The 24,094-nt window shown below is 40.2% G+C and overlaps 1 protein-coding gene across 1 annotated transcript in view; it reads right to left on the reverse strand.

Annotated features, from left to right (window-relative positions):
* GMPS (guanine monophosphate synthase) overlaps window positions 1-23,320 on the reverse strand; it is a 53,674-nt gene extending 30,354 nt beyond the window's left edge. Inside the window, exons 1-4 of the mRNA XM_070406936.1 lie at window positions 23,118-23,320; window positions 14,563-14,744; window positions 9,006-9,120; window positions 532-629 (exon numbers count right to left, since the gene is read on the reverse strand). Coding sequence (XP_070263037.1) covers window positions 532-629; window positions 9,006-9,120; window positions 14,563-14,744; window positions 23,118-23,144 — 422 coding nt within the window. The 5' untranslated portion in view covers window positions 23,145-23,320. The remainder of the gene's footprint in view (window positions 1-531; window positions 630-9,005; window positions 9,121-14,562; window positions 14,745-23,117) is intronic.
* Between the last annotated feature and the right edge of the window lie 774 nt (window positions 23,321-24,094).

A 24,094-nucleotide genomic window follows, 5' to 3' on the forward strand; every position in this document is an offset into this window, starting at 1 on the left:
AAAATCAGTTAATAAATTCACTGTATTAAAAAGACAGCATACCAGGTACAGTTATGCTCAATGCAGATAAAGTTAGGAGGGAGACAAAGCACATATTAAGAAATGAGTCCAACAAATGGGTGGCTTGCTAAGTAACAATAAGAATGTGGTGGGGAAAGGTATATAAATGCATTTGGTAGAAGCAGGACAGTTTACAACGGTATCCATCTGCCACATCTGGCATACATGTTTAGAATCACACTCTACATCAAAGAGCGAAAAGGGAAAACTACAAATGTTGGAATCACAATATGCAATCCCAAATAGGTGTCCAAGACTGCAAAGGTGCTTTTAAATTACATAATAATAAGTGCTTTCCTTATTCTTAGTGAACATCACCACATCCTCTGCTGTCACTCAACTGGAAGACAGATACTATGACAATTACACCTTTGGCCAATACTGAATTACAGTCTCCAATTTTGAAGCATAACAATCACAACTTTAAATAATCTACTCCTATTCTCATTCATCTAAAAATATCTGTCATACCTGAATAATGAGCATGTGTTATCCATGGTAATACTGAAGACTCCATCTTCTCTAACATTTTTTTTGTGCACAGTACCTCCAAATACTTTATTCATCATCTGTTCAAAGATAAAATAAATTAATGTTAATATAAATCAAAAGAAAATTAGCTATTTTCTTAATTACCCTAATTTCATAATTATATTCCTTGTTTTCAGGATATATTATGTCTGTGACCAAAAATAAAAGGAGTTTTGATAAATGTAGATACCTTGGCATTATTATATAATTACACAGTTAATTAAGAGACATAGTTATAAAACAAAACTAGATTAAAAATCTGACCTGAGGTTAATTTCTGTTCAATACCAGCAGATTTCCCATTTAGTATACTTTAATTAATTCATCTGTTAAAAGTAAGTTTCTCTAATACTTTCATCTGAGTTCAATTTAAAAAGTAATATGAGCTTAGAAAAGGCTATAGTAAACAACAGAAGATTTGTGGTATTAAAATTAGATATGTCTAAATTCCTCCAACCTGTTTAATCTGTGGCCCCAAAGGTACAGTCTGAAAGCTTGCAGAAGACTGTGCTATGGAGATGGGATAAGCAAAAAAAAATCTGGTCTTTCAATTAAACTCATTTGTTCAAACCCCATATACCTACAGACTTTTATTCCAAATGGCCTCTTCATCCTGCCCTTCCTTGTGTCAATCAATCTTACTTACATTTACAAATGCCCAAACTCCCAATACCAAATAAATACGAACAAGATTTTTACAAACATTAAATTTGCATTGATATCATCATTACAATTCATCTTGATATGTCTGCTCCATAACAAGTGTCATAAGATAACTGCCATAATAATGCATGATGCCAGTTGACCCAGACTCCATCAGAAAAGCAGGCAAATGCTACCTAAATGCTCATTCTTATAGTGCAGTGGCATATTCTTCAAAACCATCACCAAATGCTGCCCTCTATATTCTCCTCTTAGGCATTCACAATAAGCCTTCCTGCAATGAAAGTTTGGGTTAAGCCTATTAGAAAAGAAACTTGCTAAACCTTGTTTAACCCTTTGTACGCCATAAGCATCTATAGACGCAAGCTGGATGGTTTCTGTTTTGGACGCATGACAGTTAACTGGTTAAACCCAACACAGGTATAACTCATTTTTATTGCGCTCACCACTTTATTGCTCTACACAGATTTTTGCCTTTTTTTTTTAAAAAACAAATTGAAGGCAAGAACTTCCACCAGCAAAAAGATTACAACTTGCTTTATTGCGGTGGCAAGAGGCTATAGTTTGCTGACTCCTTCACTATAGGACAAAGTACAAGTCCCTTATATTAAACAAAGACTTGTCATTAAATGCCTACTGTTTAATTTCACCTCTTATCTTCCCCTTCATTCTCTACTCCAGCCATTCACGCTGCATGATTACCAAAAGAGAACATGTTTTCACGCCTTTAGTTCTCTTCATAGTCCCAATAGACTAACAAAGTATGTGGCTCAGAGCAGTCATTCAAATTTGCTGAGTGAAATCTGCTTCTATATACTCAAAGAACCTTTGGTCAATGAACCTCAAATTCGCAGTTCTTATACAAGACAGCTGAGCAATCAAGATAACCAAAGCTGTTGGAATTCTATACAATTTTAAAGTCCATAAAGTTCCAAATTAAAGGCTTTTTATAAAGCCAATGGCTTGCAGTAAAGTGTAAAGCTATATCACCTGTTCAGAGGCTTTCATACTTATTTTTGGTTCCTGACTATGCAACTTAAGGTTCAAAGTACAAGGAGTTAAGACCCTGACCAAGTAGCTCAGTTGGTTAGAACGTCCTCCCCATAAGCCAAGGTTGTGGGTTCTATCTCCAGTCAGGGCACACACAAACAATCAACCAGCGAAAATATAAGTGGGTAGGGTAGCAAGTCTCTCTCTCTCTCTCTCTCTCTGAAATCAATAAACAAAAACAAAACAGTGGAACAACAAATCGATGTTTCTCCCTCCATCTTTCTCTCTCTCTCCCTCTTTCTCTCTCTCTCTTCCTCTTTCTCTCTCTCTCCCTCAAATCAAAAATTTTTTTTTAAAAGTGCAAGAAGTTGAACAATCAGCTAAGTGTGTGTTTGTGGGAGATGGGGATAATTTTATGTGTAATAAAGATAATTTATTATCTTATTAAATTTTTGTTTTAATATTCTATTTTAACTTAAAGAAATGGTTTTCAGCATGGATTCCTAAAAATCCCAAAGTCCTAAATGCCTCAAAGAAATCCCTGTAGTACTCCAGGTCTACCACCCCCATGAGATCAACCCCTATTTTATCTATATTATATGCCAAAGCTTTACAATATTAGGTTTGGGAGGAAAACAGAGAAATTCTGTAAATAAAAACAATTTGACAAAACCTTGTGGAAGTGTGTAAAAAATCAAGTGCTTGTAATAAAGATGTTTCTTAGAACTCTAAAAAAACAATTAAAAACCCAAATGAAATTATAAAGAATGAAAAATCACACAATCTAGAAACTATCTGCAATAAAGTCACAATCTGTAAAATTGTCTGCAATATACATAACTGGCAAAAATTTAGTATTCAACATATACAAATGAATTTTTAAAAAGCAATTTAATAGAATATGGACAAAAATCATGTTTTACAGTAAAGCAGACACAACGGCAAATAAGCATACAAATTTTACAATAATAAGGAAAATGAACACTAAGACTACAATGTGATCCTATTTAGTGCCTCCTCAGATAGAAAAATAAAAACAACAAAAAAATCTGACCATGTCAAGGATTGGCAGGGATATGGAGCACAAGAATTTTTATATACTGCTGAGGAAACGCAAATGGGGAAGAAGGGGGTGTGTTGAAGTCGGGGAGTTGGTGGGAGAGAGTGGGAATATCGTTACTTAGTGAAGCTGAGACTCAGCATTTCAACTTATGGTTACCCTAGAGCAGCGGTTCTCAACCTATGGGTCGCAACCCCTTTGGGGGTCAAACGACCCTTTCACAGACCATTGGAAAACACATATTGAATATATAATTACATATTGTTTTTGTGATTAATCACTATGCTTTAATTTTTTTTTAAATATATTTTATTGATTTTTACAGAGAGGAAGGGAGAGGGACAGAGAGTTAGAAACATCGATGAGAGAGAAACATCGATCAGCTGCCTCCTGCACACTCCCCACTGGGGATGTGCCCGCAACCAAGGTACATGCCCTTGACCGGAATTGAACCCGGGACCCTTGAGTCCGCAGGCCGACGCTCTATCCACTGAGCCAAACCGGCTAGGGCTCACTATGCTTTAATTATGTTCAATTTGAAACAATGAAAATACACCCTGCATATCAGATATTTACATTACGATTCATAACAGTAGCAAAATTATAGTTATGAAGTAGCAACGAAAATAATTTTATGGTTGGGGGTCACCACAACATGAGGAACTGTATTAAAGGGTCGCGGCATTAGGAAGGTTGGGAACCACTGCCCTAGAGAAAAGTCTGTGTATGTACAACATAGAAGAAAAGTACAAAAATATTTATGGCAGTACTGCCTGTAATAGCAAAAACTGGAAAAAGACCAGTAATACTAACAGTGGAATATATAATTAATCTGTGATATATTAAAACAATAAATTCAATAGTGAAAATAAATAACATACAATTAAAATGTATTAACACGGATGAATCTCAAAACCAAAGTTGAAAATAATGCATGCGGTATGATTTCAATTATATAAAGGTCAGTAGGCAAATATATTATTTCACAATATAAACCTATGTGAAATAAAGCGTTACTCCTGGGGGGAGAAGAGAAGAATGTAGAGAGAGAAAAGTATAAAGGAAGTTTCAAAAGGTCTACTAATACTCTATAATGCTAACTGGGGGTAAATTAGTAATAAAGATAAAAGGAGAAGGAAGCAAAGAATTTTTTTCTCCTAAAGATTTTTTTTCTTCTAAAGAAAAGCAATTAATAGGACGCAATTAGAAAGGCTCTTACAAGAGAGTATAGTTAAAGGAGAAATACGGTACAGAAATATGTAAATTACTAAAGTTTCAGGATGCCAAAGGGGTACACAAAGGTACACATTCAAGTGAGACCTTTGGTGCTAAAACTGCCCAACTAAGTCCTTAAGAAGTGGCAAGTCTATTCCATTATTCTACTATGAAAGCTGATGATATAAAGGCAAACCTTTTTATGCATTTAACATAAGTAGGCCTGGCCCTGGCTACCATAACATCCCTATTGAATGACAGCAAAATGTGGCCTTATATTTATATGGAGAGCTGACATAATGGAGAAATAGTCAGCCTCTACCATTTAAATTAAGGAAGCATTTTCCAGACCAATTTTACTATAAGTGGGTGAAAAAAAAAATCCTGTGAGACTCTTCTTTACAAGATGTTAAAATGCCTCTCAGTATACCAAAACCCTTTTAACTTAATTATTAAGTTGTGCTATATAATTAATATTGACTACTCTGACAAAGTAGATCAATAAATTACATCCTGGGGCAAAGGTATATTTTTAAAGTCAGCCAATTTCCAATGTTCAATGCAATGGGATGCAGGCTCTTCTAAAAATATATATTCTTTTGAATATTAAGTGGGAAAACCTAAAAATAAGTTATTATCCAAGTCAAATTCATAACACCATTTGGCTTTTCAGAAAACATTAACAGGGGAAAACGAGCCTTTTACTATGCAATGCTTATTTGCCTATAGAAGAAAATATCTATTGTAGAGTTTTTACTTTGTACTTGACATATTTTTAGTGATCAGTATTTCTTCTAAATCAAAGTGGATAACCACAACAAACAATTAGCAAGAAATGAAGTCTGGTAAAGCTGTCTTCTAGACCAGTGATTTTTAATATCCTGCTCTTGTATCAAAAATAGAAATAATAAAATATTCACATTTTTATATGAACACTAGAGGCCCAGTGCACGGATTTGTGCACAGGTGGGGTCCTCAGCCTGGCCTGCGCCGCTCGCAATCCAGGACCCCAAGGGGATGTCAGACTGCTGGTTTCAGCCGGATCCCTGGCCTGCAGGGATGGGGCGAAACCAGCAGTCCAACGCTGCCTGCCTCTCTTGCCTGTCATTCCCGCTCATCCCGGCCCTGCTGCACCTGCCACGGGCTCGTGCCCAGTCAGTCCCAATCGAGGGAGGCTCGAACCGCCACAGTGGCTCTTGCCAGCTATGAGCCCTGCATCTGGCATCCGTTGGTCAGCTGAGTGGTGCTCCCACTGTGGGATTACACTGACCCAGGGGATAGCTCCTGCGTTGAGTGCCTGTCCTCTGGTGGTCAGTGCACATCATAGTAACCAGTTGTTCGGTCACTTAGGTTTTTATATATACATAGATTGATTTATTGATTTATTTAAAAAAATATTTTTTTAAATATATTTTATTGATTTTTTTACAGAGAAGGGAGAGGGATAGAGAGTTAGAAACATCGATGAGAGAGAAACATCGATTAGCTGCCTCCTGCACGCTCCCCACTGGGGATGTGCCCGCAACCAAAATACATGCCCTTGACCGGAATCGAACCTGGGACCCTTGAGTCCGCAGGCCGACGCTCTATCCACTGAGCCAAACCGGTTAGGGCCTTAATGTTCTCTTAAAGTCACTGTAAAACCTATGTTGACCTATACTGGACTACATGTCTGGGACCCTTCAGTCTGCAGGCCGACGCTCTATCCACTGAGCAAAACCGGTTAGGGCTAGATAGATTGATTTATATTTCTTTCCTTCACTGAAACTCCAGAGTCAGTTAGAAGAAAATATATTGGTCTGTTCACTTTCTACCTTTTAAACAGCTTCCCCGGTACAATATTCATATTAGAGCACAATAGTTTCAATCAGAATGGTTTTGCCCACTTAGAAAAATTTAAATTATGCTCAATACAAGGACTTAAAACAACTCAGCCATTGGGAAAAATGATACATCTTTATCAAGTCATTTATGCAAGAAATTAAAAATTAACAGATAATTCTCAATAATCAATTAGGGAGGACCAGGTTATGAGGAAATTAAAAAGCTGATTTTTAATTAACACCAATTCCATTTTGGTCAATTAGGATCTCACAATTAGATTAATTCCACTTGTATTCTGACCCTATCCTCCCTTCCACTTTAGTATGTGCTAAGCCAGAAGTTGGTCAAAAGGGAAAAGAGGTCAAGATAATTCACAAACCAGTTAATCCACAGTCACTATATTTACTTGGCTATTCTTATCATGGCAGATAATTCTGCATTAAAAAAAAAAAGTACATTGCTTCTGACACTAGCTAGAAAAGGCAAAATACTATAACATGTCAGTTACCAATAATGTATTACTCAGGGAATACTTTCCCATCTAATTCAATTTTCAGATGATCTGGTTAAATAAGATGCATTTTTAAAATCATCTTAACTGGAAAGTCATTTTGCTTATCACCAGGGATAACTTTTCTTAAATGTATTTATTTATATTCCCACCTTCTCAGTAAATAGATCATATTGAAGAAATCATCTATATATATAAACCCTAATATGCAAATAGACTGAACAGCAGAACAACCGAACAACCGGTGGCTATGACATTCACTGACCACCAGGGGGCGCGTGCGGAACATGGCAGACATCGGCAGCAGAGCACGGAACATGGTGGGTGTCAGCCGCGGCAGGATGGTGGAGCAGGTGAGCGGGTGCGCCAGACCAAGGCGGGGCTCCAGTCACTGTCACCTGGGCAAGCCTCTGGTGGTTACTGAAAATTCTTTGCTCCTGTGTGCCATGGTCCTGCCCAGCACTCGCACCTGCTGCAGGCACCAGCCCCACTTGCACTCTCTGCCAGCACCCGGTGCCAGCCCCAATTGCTTGGCACTATCAGCGGGTACAAGCAGCGGCAGCTGGCCCCAATCTCCCCTCAGGGCTTCTCCACCTTCCCCTGCTCCTGAGGAGCGATTGGGGCCGGCAGCCACCTCTTGCACCTGCTGCTGGCGCTGGAGCCGCCACTCACACCCACTGCCGGTGCAGGCCCTGCTTGCACCCACAGCCGGCGCTGGAGCCACTGCTTGCACCCGCTGCCGGCACCAGGAGCCAGCCCCGATTGCCACTGAGGGCTTCTCCACCTCCCCCTGCTCCTGAGGGGTGAGAAGCAGCAGCCGCTGCTCACTCCCGCTGCTGGCACGGGCCCCAATCACTCCACGCCATCAGTGGGTGCAAGTGGGGCTGGCGCCATTAGTGCATGGGAGTGGTGGTGGTAGCGGGGCTGCCAGCAGACAGGGGACCGGGGGCTGTGGCAGCAGGGGCCGGGCGGGGGCATGGAGGATGGGCCGAGACCCATCCCTATGCTCATCACAGCCTCGCGGCCCACAGTTCCTTTCAAGGTACACGAATTCGTGCACTGGGCCCCTAGTTCTTTGATAAGTGAGAATGTAACATGTTATAGGCTCAGTATTATCTATCATCTTATTCAATAATCACATTCTACTTACCTGTTAAACTTATACTACTTAAAAATAAAGTAAGCAAAGAATACATTAAATGAGCCAAAATATATTTCTAAACATTTCACTCATAGGAGAATAGCTTATCTCAACATCTCAATTAGTCCCTATTTATTCTTGCTTTTGTACAGCCCCAAAGTACAAATAATTATTAATATTACAGTGACCATCATAACCAAATGACCAAAATTAATATCACCAGTCAAGGCACAAATCAACATTGTATGTCTCCTAATGATATGCTCTGGGAAGACCACAGCATCTCTTCTGTGGTACTCCTTCCAAAAATATATGACCTGAACCTAACAATGAAGAAACATCAAACAAACCAAAACTGAGGGATAGTGTAAAAGTAACTTAAAAATAAAACCTATCTAGGTCATGAAAGAGAAGGAAAGACAAAGAAATGGGTCCAAACTAAAGAAGTCAAAGAATCATGACAACTTAAATACAACACATGGTTGGAATGGATCCAGGATTTACAATGGACATTAATAAGAAAAACAGTGAAATGTGAATCAAGTCTGTGGATTAGATTCTAACACTGAATCAATGTTAACTTCTGATTTTGATAGTTGTACTGTGGCTATGTAGGGCAAAGTTCTAATACTTAGGAAATACAAAGAAAGGATATCATGTCTGCAACTTACTCTCAAATGATTAAAAATGTCAACGGAACTAAGCAAAAGTATACAGGAGCTCTGTGTACTATTTCTGCTACTTTTATGTAAATTTGAATGTCAAACTTGTTTTTATTTTAATGGACAGTATTGTTATATGCAGTAATAGAGCTACTTTTCTAAAAATAGATTCCCACTCAGGTCCATTCTGCCTTACCAGTGTAACAACTCACAAACAGATATAATATGCACAAATTATCTCATACAACTAAATATCCTAAATAGTCTTAAAACAGAAAATACTAATAGAGTGGGATTCACAAACAGAATAAAATTAAGTCAGCTTTTAAAGCAAATTTACAGATGTACCTGCATGCCATAGCAAATTCCAAGAACAGGCTTGCCAATAGTGAATATTGCTGGATCAAACCAGGGAGCATCTTCTGCATACACAGAATTAGGTCCTCCAGAGATGATAATAGCACTGTGGATTTAAGCAAGAGTCAGTGAACTTTTATACAAAACCTACAGATTCAATGAGTTTATGTTTTTGGTACATTGTAGATATCTAGATTCTATCACAACTAATTAATATCCTCCCAAAGAGCTTAATTATACTTACTCTACTTTACTGCAATGTGTGGAAGCCTCAAGTCAACATTTATTTGTTAATAAGCACAACTTCCAAATATATAAATACCAATGTTTCTATCTATTAAGGTGGCATAAATTTGTTTTGATTGTTTTCCTCATTAATGGAAGAAGTAAATGAGAATTCTAAAAGATGGAGAACATACACTGAGTGGCCAGATTATTATGACCGGCCTGATTATTATGACCACCCCATCAGTACAATGAAGAATTAGTTATGCAAATAATAATAATAATAAAACCTTGAGAGTATTTGCTTAGGAAGTTTTCAATATTCAGTATTTTTGGAAGTGTCAATGAAGTATTGATGGAGTGGTCATAATAATCTGGTCGGTCATAATAATCTGGCCACTCAGTGTATATGTCCTTCTGAGAGGCAAGGAGTAAAGCAGGTCACAAAAGGACAACTAAAGGTATTATGAAGGCTCTGGATGACTCAGAGCAACATATTCTACAACAAAGAAATGCAGAATGTGGAGAATTACCTAACTTGGCCTCTTCAAAACCTGTCCAATATTCCCAACAATTTTACTTGAGACCCAGGAAAAGGGAGCTAACATCACTTGAGCCCCATATGCCCTGCTCCCAGAACCGAGGTCAATATTATATCTTAACTACACTACAACTCACAGAGCATTCTATAGGTTAACTTGAGAATCAAAGTATTAGTATAAAGGAAGCTACAAACTGAGGCCCATGTTCCTCACCAGGCCACTGACACATCAAATTTGGCCTTCAGTATTCACTCAAAAAAATTTAGAATATTTTATTATTATTATGAATTTTACAAAAAAATTCAGATTTCTGGATCTTATTTAAGAAAAGAAGGAAAAAATCAGGCAAAACCAGCCCTTTACTCTCAGATGGCTACAAATACTGAATCACAGAGTTGCACTATCATACTATCATACATATCATATATGCTATTCAGTTTGCCACACATGCCCACTTACATACAACAGGCAAACTTAGGCCCTTTACTCAATTTAAGATATTCTCAGACTCATCTTAAGTCTGAGTTTGCAGGAATCCTGATTTATCTATATTTCTAAAGGAAAATGCATTCCAAGATCTAACCAAAATCTACTTACAAATAAATCTGGATTACAATTTATAATTAGTGGCTGCCTGCCATCTAAAAGCATATCAACTAAAATGCTAGGCTTACGATATATCCAGAAGAATAATATGTCAAATTCATAAAAATTTCTCAGCAAGCTAGAGCATTTATTTAATTTTTTAAATATATTTTTATTGATTTCAGAGAGAAAAGAAGAGGGGAGAGAGAGATAGAGACATCAATGATGAGAGAGAATCATTGATTGGCTGCCTCCTGCATATCCCCTCTACTGGGGATCGAGCCCACAACCCCAGGCATGAACTCTTGACAAGAATCAAACCCAGGACCCTTCAGTCCACAGGCTGACACTCTATCCACTGAGCCAAACCAGCTAGCGCTATTTTTTTATTTATTAAATTTATTGGAGAGACAGAGGTTAGTAACATTATATAAGTTTCAGGTATACAATTCTATAATACATCACCTGCATATTGCATTGTATGCTTACCACCCAAAGTCTAGTTTCTTTCTGTCACCATAAATTTGACCCCTTTACCTTCTTCATCCTCCTCCCACACCAAGCATTTTAAAAAATATATAACAATAATTTAAGTGAACTCAAAAGCCCCACTTTTGGAACTTTGTATTAGTAATATGAATTATATTATATATTGTTTGTTAGCCTATCTTCTTTATAAAAAAACTAAAGACAACCTGCTCATATGATAAATATAACATCTTTAAGACAACAATTCTAAAGGGGTGCGTCAGATTGTTAAACCTAAGTGTAGATATGTAACCTGGCATCCTAAATATGTAGAAGCTAAAATTCTATAAAATATATTTAATATTCACAACCTCTATAATTTCAATATATTTAGTTTTATAAAGGATAATCACTATAGGACTGCCCAGCATCCCACATTAATCTAATAAATAACTCAAAGCTCTAAGAGTCATAATACTTGAAAAGGCAATGGTCTTAGCCAAGGATAAAAACTCAAGCAGTACTTACACCAATTATGAAAATTCTCATCTCAGTAAATCTTGAGAAAAGCTAATCACTCATTCTGAGTCTTCTATTTCTATGCTGCTATTATTTTGAAACTTATTTACAATTACGAGGCCCAATAAGCCATCAGGCATTCCAGATATCAACTTTATGTTATCAAGCAGATCAAGGTTCTACAAACAAGTAGGTTAAGATGTCTCTTATGTCATAAAACTAACATTTATTCTAAAAAAACAAAAACAAAACCAGGTGTGGTCAAATATTTATCTCAGCAGCAAAGATTACAGTAATAAAACCCACATAGTTCCTATTCTCCTACAAAGAAAAGAAGCTCTAGACACAAGCAAGATCTAGGAACTTTTTATGATCAAGTGACAAGAAAAACAATTAGACTTCTATTACCAAGTATTTATCTATCCTACTCTAAAACAATTAGTCTGGGTTAGTTTGCTGGGAATGTTTTGTTGGTTTCTTTTGGGTTGTGGAATGAAGAAGCTTGGATTTGACAAAGAGCCATTTGGATTTTTCACCGTCTTTGATTCTCTTAAAATTGATTCCCAATGGCAAATGAAGACAAATGAATTAAATAAACTCAAGGATCCCTTCTTACTCTAAAATTATACAAAAAGGCTGTTCCCAAACCACTATGCTCAATTAATATTTGACAAAGGATGCAAGAGCATACAATGGAGTCAAGACAGTCTCTTCAATAAATGGTGCTGGGAAAATTGGACAGGTACATGCAAAAAAAATGAAACTAGCAAAAGAAACCATCAACAGCAAAAGAAACCATCAACAAAACAACAAGAAAACCCACTGCATGGGAGAACATATTTGACAATGTTATCTCCGATAAGGGTTTAATCTCCAACATTTACAGGGAACTCATACAACTTAACAAAAGGAAGATAAACATCCCAATCAAAAAATGGGCAAAGGACCTAAATACTTTTCTAAAGAAGACAGAAGGAAGGCCTAGAGACCTATGAAAACATGCTCAAAGTCACTAATCATCTGAGAGATGCAAATCAAAACGACTATGAGGTACCACCTCACACTTGTCAGAATGGCTATTATCAACAAATCAACAAATGACAAGTGCTGGCAAGAATGCGGAGAAAAGGAACCCTCAGGCACTACTGGTGGAAATGCAGGCTAGTGCAGCTACTATGGAGAACAGTATAGAGTTTCCTCAAAAAACTAAAAATGGAACTCCCATTTGACCCAGTGATCCCACTTCTAGGAATATATCCCAAGAAACTAGAAACACTAATCAGAAAGGATATATGCACCCCTATGTTCATAGCAGCACAATTTACAATAGCTAAGATTTGAAAACAGCCTAAGTGCCCATCAGCAGATGAATGGATGAAAAAACTGTGGTACATCTACATAATGGAATACTACACTGCTGTAAAAAGGAAGGAATTCCTACCATTTGCAACAGCATGGATGGACCTGGAGAGCATTATCCTAAGGGAAATAAGTCAGTCAGAGAAAGATAAATATCACATGATCTCACTCATTTGTGGAATATAATGAACAACATAAACTGATGAACAAAAACAGATCTAGAGACACAGAAGCATCAATCAGACCATCAAACCTCAGAGGGAAAGTAGGGGAGGGTGGGGGTAAGGGGGAGAGAACAACCAAAGGACTTGTATGAATGCATATAAGCCTAACCAATGGACACAGACACCAGGGGTATGAGGGCATGAGCGGGGGTTGGGGAGGCAATGGGGGGATAAGGACACATATGTAATACCTTAATCAATAAAGAAACTAAAAAAAATTTTTTTTAAAAGATAGCTGTTTTAATCTGCATCTGAAGACTAGTACAGAGTTAGGTAAACCTGCCTTTTCAGATTTCCAATTCAGTATAATTCAGAAACAAGAATCACAGGATAATGTATACATGTCTTTGAAGTCTTTAAATGTGAATTTTTTGCTCTTAAAATAGTTTTAAGAAAAAATTAATTTTTGAAAAAAACATAGCATTAACATTTAAAAGCCAATTAAGGATATAAACTGCAGTTGCTTACTTCTGGATAAGAAAGAGTACTAGCTTAATGCAAGGGTGGGGAACCTTTCTTCTGCCAAGGGCCATTTGGATATTTATAACATCATTTATGGGCCATACAAAATTATCAACTTAAAAATTAGCCTGCTATATTTGGTTAACTCACCCCTAATGCGTTGGCAGGGCCAGACTAAATGATTTTTCAGGCCTTATATGGCCCGGCCAGACATTTCCCAACCCTTTAATAAGAAAAGGCATAGAATTAACCAGAAATAGCTGTTTAAGGAAGAAACATAGTGTGTGTGTGTGTGTGTGTGTGTGTGTGTGTGTGTGTTTGCGTGTGTGTGTTTGCTGTCATTTGGACTAGTTCTAAGAGTACAAGCTGTGGAATTAGCCCTTATATAAGACTTAAGAAATCTTCATCTTATAGAAATTAGTTTCTTGGCATAGGAAGCAAAATTCTGTGCACAGAATTCTTCTCATTTAAGTATTCTAGCCACTGTATATTGTCCTTTGATGAAATGCTCTGGGATCAATGAATGAATGACCACAATAGCCTTACATAGTCTAACCCAGTAATCTTATAAAACACTAGAGGCCCAGTGCACAAATTCATGCATGGGTAGGGCCGGGGGAGGGACCACATGCGGTTGGCGGGCCGCCCCCCGCCCCCCCCCCCCCGCCTCCTGGTCAAACTCCCAGTCAAGGGGAGGTCAATTTGCATATTAACCTTTTATTATATAGGATAAAACATTCAAATGCAAATCCTGCCCTAGCTGTTTTGGCTCAGTGAATAGAGCCTCAGCCTGTGGACTGAAGGGTCCCAGGTTCAATTTCAGTCAGGGACACATGTCGGGTTGTGGGCTCGATCCCCGGTAGAGAATGTGCAGGAGGCAGCCAATCAATGATTCTCTCTCATCATTGATGTTTCTCTCTCTCTCTCTCTCTCTCTCTCCTCTCTCCCTTTCTCATGACTGTGCAATTAAAGTTAAGGTAATCTTTTTAACTGAAAAACTTAAATATTTCCTTTTTTTAAAATCCGAACCATGGGAAATTTCTTGTAAAACCATTCCATGTCATATATTCATTTAAAAGAAATGCAGTGCCCAAGCAAGTTAATAATAAAATACCCTAAAATGTATGCTCAAGATTCTCAGAAAAACATAAGAAAAAAGTCTACCGGAATCCATGCTCTTTTATAGCAAATGCTGGTGTTTCCAATGGGAAGAGTTCCGACTGCACAAACAGTTCCCTCACTCTTCGATCTATGACTTTCCCGTACTGAGCACCAGCATCCAGAATGACCACAGCTCCTTCATAGTGGTGGCAGCCATCCTTAATGTCTCCTCCAGCATTCTCCAGCTGCAAATATTAATACAAACGTCTTAATTATGAAAATTAAAGCTACTTTAAGAAACAGTTGTCACAGTCAACTCCAAAAACACACAGAAACAAAAACTGTTAACTTAGAACTTTCTAAGTTGCCAATTCAAAACACTTCTTTTAAAGTGAAGATTTTCATACATATCCATATACCAGCATACATAAACACTTTAATAAAAGCTACCCTTTACTGACTATATGATATAGTCACTTTATGTATAGACCATCCTACATGTATTATCTAATAATATGGTAAGCATACAATCCAGTCGTGCCAAATATAGTCCTGATTTATGTCTGTTATACTGGCATTATTAATAATGCCTCTTTCAAATCTCAAAAGCATCCAATTGGACAATAAATTATATGGTGACCCTACTTGGTACTCACGGCTTTCTTATGATGGATGTACTGATGAGAAACTGTAAAATTTGATGCCAGAGTATAAGCATGCCCAAACTCTCTTTATTAGGAAAATGATATATATGCATCTACCCATAACAATAAAAATTTTAAAGGTTTTTTTAAAAATCTTATCTCTGTGTAGAATATTGACACTTTTCTGGGAGGCAGTCTGGCAAAACATAAAATTAACTCTGTGTGCTGAAATATTTTCCTGGAACTGGGTACAAAAGAATGCAAGTGCAGGTGGGTATGGATAAAACATGACTGCTTATGTACTGAAATCAGTCAGGTGATAGTGCCCTGGCCGAGTAACTTAGTTGGCTGGAGCATCATCCTGTACACTAAAAAGCTGTGGACTGGATTCCCGGTCAGGGCACATACCTAAACCTAGGTTGCAGGATAGATCCCCAGTCGGAGCACAGATGGGAAACAATCGCTGTTTCTCTCACACTGATGTCTCTCTTTTCCCCTCCCTCTCTCTCAAATCAATAAAAACATACCTTGGGTGAAGACTAAAAAAAAAAAATGACTGATAGGTACATTCATTTTAGTCTAGTCTCTAGCTGTTCTGAATATTTGAACTTATGAAAAAGCTTTTAAAATGTGTAAATACACTGGAAATCCACTTGGAGGAAGCATATACACTATGGTTTCATTTTTAAATATGTTGTAAAACACAATAGTGTATGTGTGCATGTATGAAAAAAAAGTCTAAACAGATATACACCAAAGTATTAACAGAGGTTGTATCTGAGTGATAGCACTTTAGGCGATCTTAAATATTGCCCTCTATGTTCTTTGGTATGTTCTACATGTATACAATAAACATATTTTGAGTTTTTCCCGCCTCCAGTTGTAAAATTTGCACATTAAAAAAAGTGTAAGTTAGTCTTTTTGGCCCTTGTATAATCCTTTTCCTTCACATGAAAAAATAAATGCAGATCTCATAACACCACTAACACTTCTTTTTTAAAAAATATATATTTTATTGATTTTTTTACAGAGAGGAAGGGAGAGAGATAGAGTTAGAAACACTGATGAGAGAGAAACATCGATCAGCTGCCTCCTGCACACACCCTACTGGGGATGTGTTGGCAACCAAGGTACGTGCCCTTGACTGGAATCGAACCTGGGACCCTTCAGTCTGCAGGCCGACGCTCTATCCACTGCGCCAAACCGGTTAGGCACAGTGGTTCTCAACCTTCTGGCCCTTTAAATACAGTTCCTCAATGTTGTGACCCAACCATAAAATTATTTTCGTTGCTACTTCATAACTGTAATGTTGCTACTGTTATGAATCGTAATGTAAATATCTGATATGCAGGATGGTCTTAGGCGACTCCTGTGAAAGGGTCATTCGACTGCCAAAGGGGTCGCGACCCACAGGTTGAGAACCGCTGGTTAGGGCAACACCACTAACATTTCTGCTACAGTAATGAAAAAAAGCAATGATCACAACCATCTACAGAGGAGGATTTGCAAAAGGCCAATCACAGGCCAGAAAGAATTACTCAGATCATAAATATGGTTTTAATTAGGAATACTGAGCAATGTAGAAAAATCAGGTCACAGAAAGAAGCAGTTTACAGAATATATTAGTGCAAGAAATACTAAAACTTTTTTCCTTCCAGACCTTTGCCTTCACACATACAAACACAAACACACACACAATGCACTTTAAGGAATATATCTACAATCCCTTAATCTTAATCTATTTTTTTGGTAAAGAATAAACTATTTTTCTTTTATTGTCTAAAGTTTTACCTATATCTCCTTTTTTCCCATTTGATCCCCTCCCCCATCCTTTCCCAGCCCAGGCAAACCCCCACCACCCCACTGGAAAAAATAAAATAAATAAATAAATAAATAAATAAAAAATAAAACCCTGCTTTGGATTCATTAATACTGTTGTTCTTTTCAATTAATCTATATGCATCTCCATACATATTTTTAAGTGAAGAAAAAAGAAAGAATAAAGTATTTTCGAAAGACCACTATGCCATTCAGTCTCATTATCACCTTCACATTTTTCACCAAATCCAAGTTCAATCTGTTTGTTTTTTTCACATTACAGGCAGTTTTCACTTTGCATGATTCTGATATGCACAAATTTGTTATCATGTTTTATTCCAAGGTTTAACTAAGATTAGCCCCCAAAAACATGGCTCAAATTTCATTAACATATCAACTGTGAGTAGATAGAGTACAAACTTCAATGCCAGTTCTTCAGTCCGCAAATCATCACATAAACGACAGATAAACATCTTTATCAGTGACCAATCACGTCCCTTCTTTCAAAATCTGTTGGTAATTGGTCACTGTACAACAAACAGACAAAAGTATAAGTGGTTACCTTCTTGACACCCAGTGATAAATCCATATGACATTATAACATATGGATAATCCAAAGTGGAAACTTAACAACAAAGATGAAGGTGTAGCAAAAACATGAAAAGTGATATGCTAGAAGTGAAATTCTAATCCAATGTAAATGCAGTTACAGAAGAAATAGTTGGCTGTGGCAATGATGACATGGTTGCAGTTTGAGCACTTCTAGACTGTGCAGTCAGAGGAACTTGGCAAAAGCAAACTTATCAGCATCAATGAGAAAAGTCTCTGTGATGAAAAGGATGTCCCAGAGGAAGTGACTCCAGGAAAATACTTCAAATTAAAGTAATTCTTGGAGATATTTCATGACATTCAACATGCAAAGGGTATAGCATGTTGAAAGCCATCAAAGCATAGAAAAGATGTGAAGGGAAAGACAACACTCATTCTTGATAATTTTTTTACAAAGAAACAGCAATTTTTAATGTTTCTAATGTTTTAAGTTATACTATACTAAATAGTAGTTTTACTATTTATTTCAATATAAATGCATACTTATCTTTTTTTTAAGGGGTAACTAATGAAGGAAAGACATCAGGGAAGAGAAACTAGAAAGAGGCACTGGTCATTACCTCTAGAGAGGTAGGCCTGGTGAGCCCAAGATGTGCTGGACAGGATACTGTACCTCACAGACAAATTGATAAAGGTTTTCTTATCAAATACCTAAAAATAGCTTTATGTGTTTGGTAACATTATTTTACAGCAATTATAAAATTAAGTTATTAGAAATTCAACTTATTTTAGCACCTCCTTTTAGGATCAAGTGCCCCAGTTTAGACAGAGAATATATAATCACACTACTATTAATGAAACCCTTTATATTCCCTATCACATTATAATGGACTCTGTTAGGCAATATGTAGACATAACTACATAAAGCATTTCCTGGGTCCTCAAACCGAGAACCCAAAGCCATGACAAGGGTCCACCAACAAGCATATCAACTCATCTCACATTATTACTAAAATAAACCTATTTTTGGAACCACTGTGATTCTTGAGCAAACACAAAAACATCTCTATTCCACAATAAGCATGGAAAAAGAATACTCTACACAACCCAGAATTATATATGCTATACAAAGATTCAAAATCCTATGAAACAATTACTTTATATTTGTTGTTTCACAAAGTGTTTCAGAATTATGTATTAACCCAGAGGATTTCATTCATTTTGAGCATCTAAATAGAGTTTAGGTTTGTAGGAATCATGAAAATAGTAAATACCATAATGGAGGAAATTTTTATCATTGTGGATAGCAAACAATTATTTACTACATCCAACAGCATCTTTTGGAATATAATTCATTAAATGGCCTAAAAAAAACCAGTAAGAAATATATTTGAACAGTATAGGACAAGCCTAAATATTTTTTAAAATTCTTGAAAGACAATTATTTTCCTTAAGAGACAAGTTGGCCTACACTAAAGGCAAGGTCATCTGAAGCTCCTAGAGGAATTTCAAAACCTTTCAAGTCTAAGAACAGAAAACAATAAAAACCATAAACCATTCCTTTTGTCTGCAACAGCTCTTCCATTCTAGATTAATATTTTAACAGAACAAAATCTGAAGCAAAGAAAACAAACAAACCATCTTTGACCTCTGAAAAAATGTACTATAGGATTATCAAATGACAATTCTCAATACATCCCAGATAAAAATTCAGGTCTTCTTCCCATTCAAGTACAAAAACTTATACTTAAAGTGCCAAATTTAAATTTTTAACATCAATAAGTATTTATAAAACAACTTTAATCCAACTTTAATTTATAATAACATAGTTAATATTTCAGTGAAGATGGTGAGGCAAAGCCCACTTCTACTCCAAGCAAACAAGAGTCTGAAGTTTGCATAGGACCAAAATGTGGGAAACTTGACAAGTAGCCCAAAGACCATTAATCCTACTTTAATAAAATTGAAAAAGTTATTACATCTAATACTTGGCATACATTCTATTCATATACAACACTGAATAGTTGTGAACATTTTTTAAAGAATTACTAACCCCTGGCTGGTTTGGCTCAGGGGATAGAGCAGCCGTGGGCAAACTACGGCCCGCAGGCCAGATCCGGCCCATTTGAAATGAATAAAACTAAAAAAAAAAAGACCGTACCCTTTTATGTAATGATGTTTACTTTGAATTTATATTAGTTCACACAAACACTCCATCCATGCTTTTGTTCCGGCCCTCCGGTCCACTTTAAGAACCCATTGTGGCCCTCGAGTAAAAAAGTTTGCCCACCCCTGGGATAGAGCGTCGGCCTGTAGACTGAAGGGTCCAGGGCTCAATTCTGATCAAGGGCACATGCCCGGGTTGCAGGCTCGATTCCCCAGTAAGGGGTGTGCAGAAGGCAGCCAATCAATGATTCTCTCTCATCATTGATGTTTCTCTCTCTCTCTCTCCCTCTCTGAAATCAATAAAAATATATTTTTTTAAAAAAGAATTACTGACTAGGCCTATGTTTTTGTTTACTTTAAGATCTTTAAATAACATCTGTTAAAGAAACAAAAATTTATCTTGAGTAGTTAACCAAAGTAGCCCTGAAAACAAACAAAAAAAACAACAACCAGGTTTTAAGTCCCAGCTGTTTTTTCGGCATATGAAGCTGGAACACATAAAGGTCCTTTCCAGCTCTAAAATAATACTCTAGATCAGGGATCCTGAAACTACAGCCTGCGGGCCACATGCAAATACAAATATTGTATTTGTTCCCGTTTTGTTTTTTTACTTCAAAATAAGATATGTGCAGTGTGCATAGGAATTTGTTCATAGTTTTTTTTTAAACTATAGTCCGGCCCTCCAACGGTCTGAGGGACAGTGAACTGGCCCCCTGTTTAAAAAGTTTGAGGACCACTGCTCTAGATGGACAAGACTAATGAAAACAGTCCAAATGCTTTTACAGATTTTAGATCTCTCCTGAATTTCTATCATGTAAAAAAGAAAAGTCATTCTAGAAATTCCTGATAAAAATTGAAATACACCAGAATAGGAATCAAAATCAGTTCTCTCCTCCCTTTATGAACTAGGATTTACACACAACTATCAGAGACACAACAGATGTACAAAGTAAGCGTGGTCCAGTATTTGTATTTTACTCCAGAGGGAGAGGTGGTCCAGTGGCAAGCTATGGAAAGAGGATGCCTACTCAGATTTCCAGGTGCATCTCTTAGGAATATGTCATTTCACTTACCTTATTACTCATATTTCCCATACTTAAACATCTCTTCACTTGAAATGTTTCCTATGATCAATGACATATCGTGGTTTAATTGTTGCCCCTCTCCCCCGCCACTTAGGAGTATGTGACATAATCATAGATTTGATGAAATATGTTATTTCCATGCCTCTTGAAAATGCTTCCAATTCAGTCCATATCTAATTAGTACAGTTAAAAACACACACGCACACACACACGCACACCTGATTGTTATAAAACATAAAGGAGCTTGAAATAAAAAAACTTAATCAACAATTCACCTGATACTCTTTAAAATTCAAGTTGAAAAAAAAAATAGCATCTAGGAAGAAAGTGTATATTCTATATTCCTGAGACAGATAAAGTAGTTTGGAAACTGAATCTTGAACTTTCTTCTGTTACTTAATTTTGTAAAAATGCTCTTCTCAAATCACCACAAACCAGTACTTTGCAAAAGGAGGTTTGGGTCCTTCTAGTAACACCGTCATTTCCTCTACCAGGACAAAGCTGAATCTTGCCAATGAGTTGTAAGGGCTCAAAATACAAGGGAAGAAAAATGCTCTGTTACCTAGTGTACAGGAAAGAGCTGTACGCCGAGGTTTCATTCTAAGGTCAGAAACTAAGGGTTCGAGTGTCTTCATTCACCTATTTCATCCTGAGAAAGAGCTCTAACGAGTCTGAGCGTCAGTTTCCTCAGTCTGAAAAGAGTATGTATCAGCTGCTGTACAACCTGACTCATCTGTTCAACCAACACCACCTGAATGCTTACCAAATGCTAAGCAAGCATTCACGGAGAGGACCCACTAGTCACACAGTGGTTCTCAACCTTCTGGCCCTTTAAATACAGTTCCTCATGTTGTGGGACCCCCAACCATAAAATTATTTTCGTTGCTACTTCATAACTGTAATGTTGCAACTGTTATGAATCGTAATGTAAATATCTGATATGCAGGATGTATTTTCATTGTTACAAATTGAACATAATTAAAGCATAAAAACAATATGAAATTATATATGTGTTTTCCAATGGTCTTAGGCGACCCCTGTGAAAGGGTCGTTCAACCCCCAAAGGGGTCGCGACCCACAGGTTGAGAACCGATGCCAGTGTGACACTCAGGCATCACCTCGGTCAGAGAACACAGCCTGAGTAAGACAGTACCACCTGACACCCCCCCCTCCACCCCCGTTCACACCTGACCTTTAAAACTCCACACACCTGCATGACATGTAATGGAGTGAGTCCTTCAAGCCAGGACCTCAACAGCGGGCAGGGGAGGGGGGCACACCTGCTCAGGGAAATCGCAGTTCCACACCACGCCGGTTCCCGCGGATGAACCTGACTCCGGGGAGGGTCGGCGAGGGTTCCGCGCCAACTTACACCGTAACCCCGAAATGAAAGCGAAGGCGCTTGATTCGCGAGCGAGGCGCGTGAAGGTAGAGAAAAGTGAGCCGGGGGTGGCGAGCAGCGCCGCCGGGCCCCAACGCGCTCTCCCCGCGCCGAGTTAGCAACTTTTCCCGCTGCCGGGACTCCCGGCTTCCCCTGCCTGCCGGCGCGGGGGCGGGGGCCCGCATCCCAGGGACCGCTCTCCGCGGCGGGAGCCCGTCCGGCCGCCGGAGGAACCTGTACCGTAGGGAGCGCGCCCGCGGGGCGGGGCGGGGCTGGAAACGCTCCATCCCTCGGAGGGTGGGGGAGGGGAACGGGGTGCGCGACCCTCGGGCCACCCGTCGGGGAGGTGGGGGGCGGGGGGGGCAGCGGTCGCACGGCTGCACCGAGGGCCGGCCTCGCCGCCGCCGACCCTGAGGCTGGCGTGGGGGGCGGGATGGGCCCCACCGAGGGCAGGCGGGAAACGGGGGTGGCGGGAAGACGAGGGGATAGCCCAGCTCGATCCCCGCACGCGAGGCCCGAGCGGGCCCCGGGATCGCCACAAAGGCCCCCATCCTCCTGAAGGGACGGGATGCGGGCTGAGAAAGCCCCCCCCCACACACACACACACACCCGCTCGCCTCCCTACCCCCACCCTCGGACCGCGCTCCGCGGACCGGCGCCCCACAGAGACGCGGGGAGGCCGGGGCCGGCGGTGCGGCCGCGGGGGACTGACGCCCTCCCCGACGCCCGGAGCCCAGCGGGCGCAGGAACCCCGACACGCAGACGAAATCAACAAAGCACCTGCCCCTCTCCAGGAGAAAGCACGCCACAGGCCCCGACCGGTGCCTCCCCGACGCGCCGCTGCCCCGGCCGCAGGGCTGCGCAAACGGGTTGGGGTGAGGGGGCGCGGAAGGGCCCCGCGGCGTAGCTTCGCGGCCCCTGAGTCTCGCCTTCGTCCGGAGGCGGCGAGGCGGGGACCCCACGCCAGAGACTGACCTTGGAGTCTCCGTTGCACAGAGCCATCGGGGCCGGGGCCGCGGCGGGCAGAGTAGGAGACGGGGCGGGAGAGGGCCGGCCGGGTGGACGCCGCGGGCCGCGACGGAGAGAAAGGCCTGGTGGATGAGCGGGCGGGCGCGGGGAGAAACTGGCCGCCGGCGAAGCGCTGGATCCAGCAGCGGCGGAGCGCGGGCCCCAGCGCCGCGGGAGAAGAGACCGGCCGCGCACACGCTACCCCGCCTCCTGCTTCCGCCCCGGCCGGCCACTGGGAGGAGCCAGAGCCCGTTTGGCTGGGCCACCGAGTTGTGGGCAGCCCCCAACGCTCCGCGGCTAAAACAGCGGCTTCCAGAGGCGGGGCTTTCAGCGCCCGGCCCCTCCTCCGGGTCCGCAGGGCCGCCGAGGCCTGCGCTCCGGAGAATAAACCCGCCCAGTCTCCGGCCTGCCCGCCCACGGAGGCGGGGCCTGAGGTGCCTGGCTCCGCCCCCGTCGCCAAGCCCCGCCCCCATGGAAAGGAACGCGCTTCGCCCGCCCCTGGGAGGAGGAGCCCGCGGCGCCCGGAAGGCTCCGCCCCTCCCGCCCCCGCACGGGGGCAGCGGGCCAGAGGAGAAGGGGTCCGAGGCGCCCCGCTCCACCCCCGCCGTAAAGGCCCGCCCCCAAGCAAAACCCAAGCCGCCGCCGCCTTACTGTTCTCCCGCATCCCTGCAGCCTCGGACCAATGCGAGACGCTGGCGCCGATGAGTTGGAGATTAGAGAGGTGGGCCCCAGTGCGCAACCTCATCACAGGTTTGGGAACCTGAAGGAGGCCAGGGCTGCTCCAAGGAGTTTTCGTGGTGACCTCTCAAGGGATGTCAAAGTGTGATTGGATCACTTACGTCCCTCAAAAGTTCCACAACGGGGTAAAATTTCCAAAAGGGAAGAGGTTTGGGAGCGGCTGGGCCAGGGGACTAGTCGTGAACTCAGTTTGCACAGCAAACAAT

This window comes from Myotis yumanensis, unplaced genomic scaffold (genome assembly GCF_028538775.1).
Source record: "Myotis yumanensis isolate MYYU_CA2020_CCGP unplaced genomic scaffold, mMyoYum1.0.hap1 SCAF_2, whole genome shotgun sequence".
In the NCBI taxonomy this organism is placed as follows: Eukaryota; Metazoa; Chordata; class Mammalia; order Chiroptera; family Vespertilionidae; genus Myotis; species Myotis yumanensis.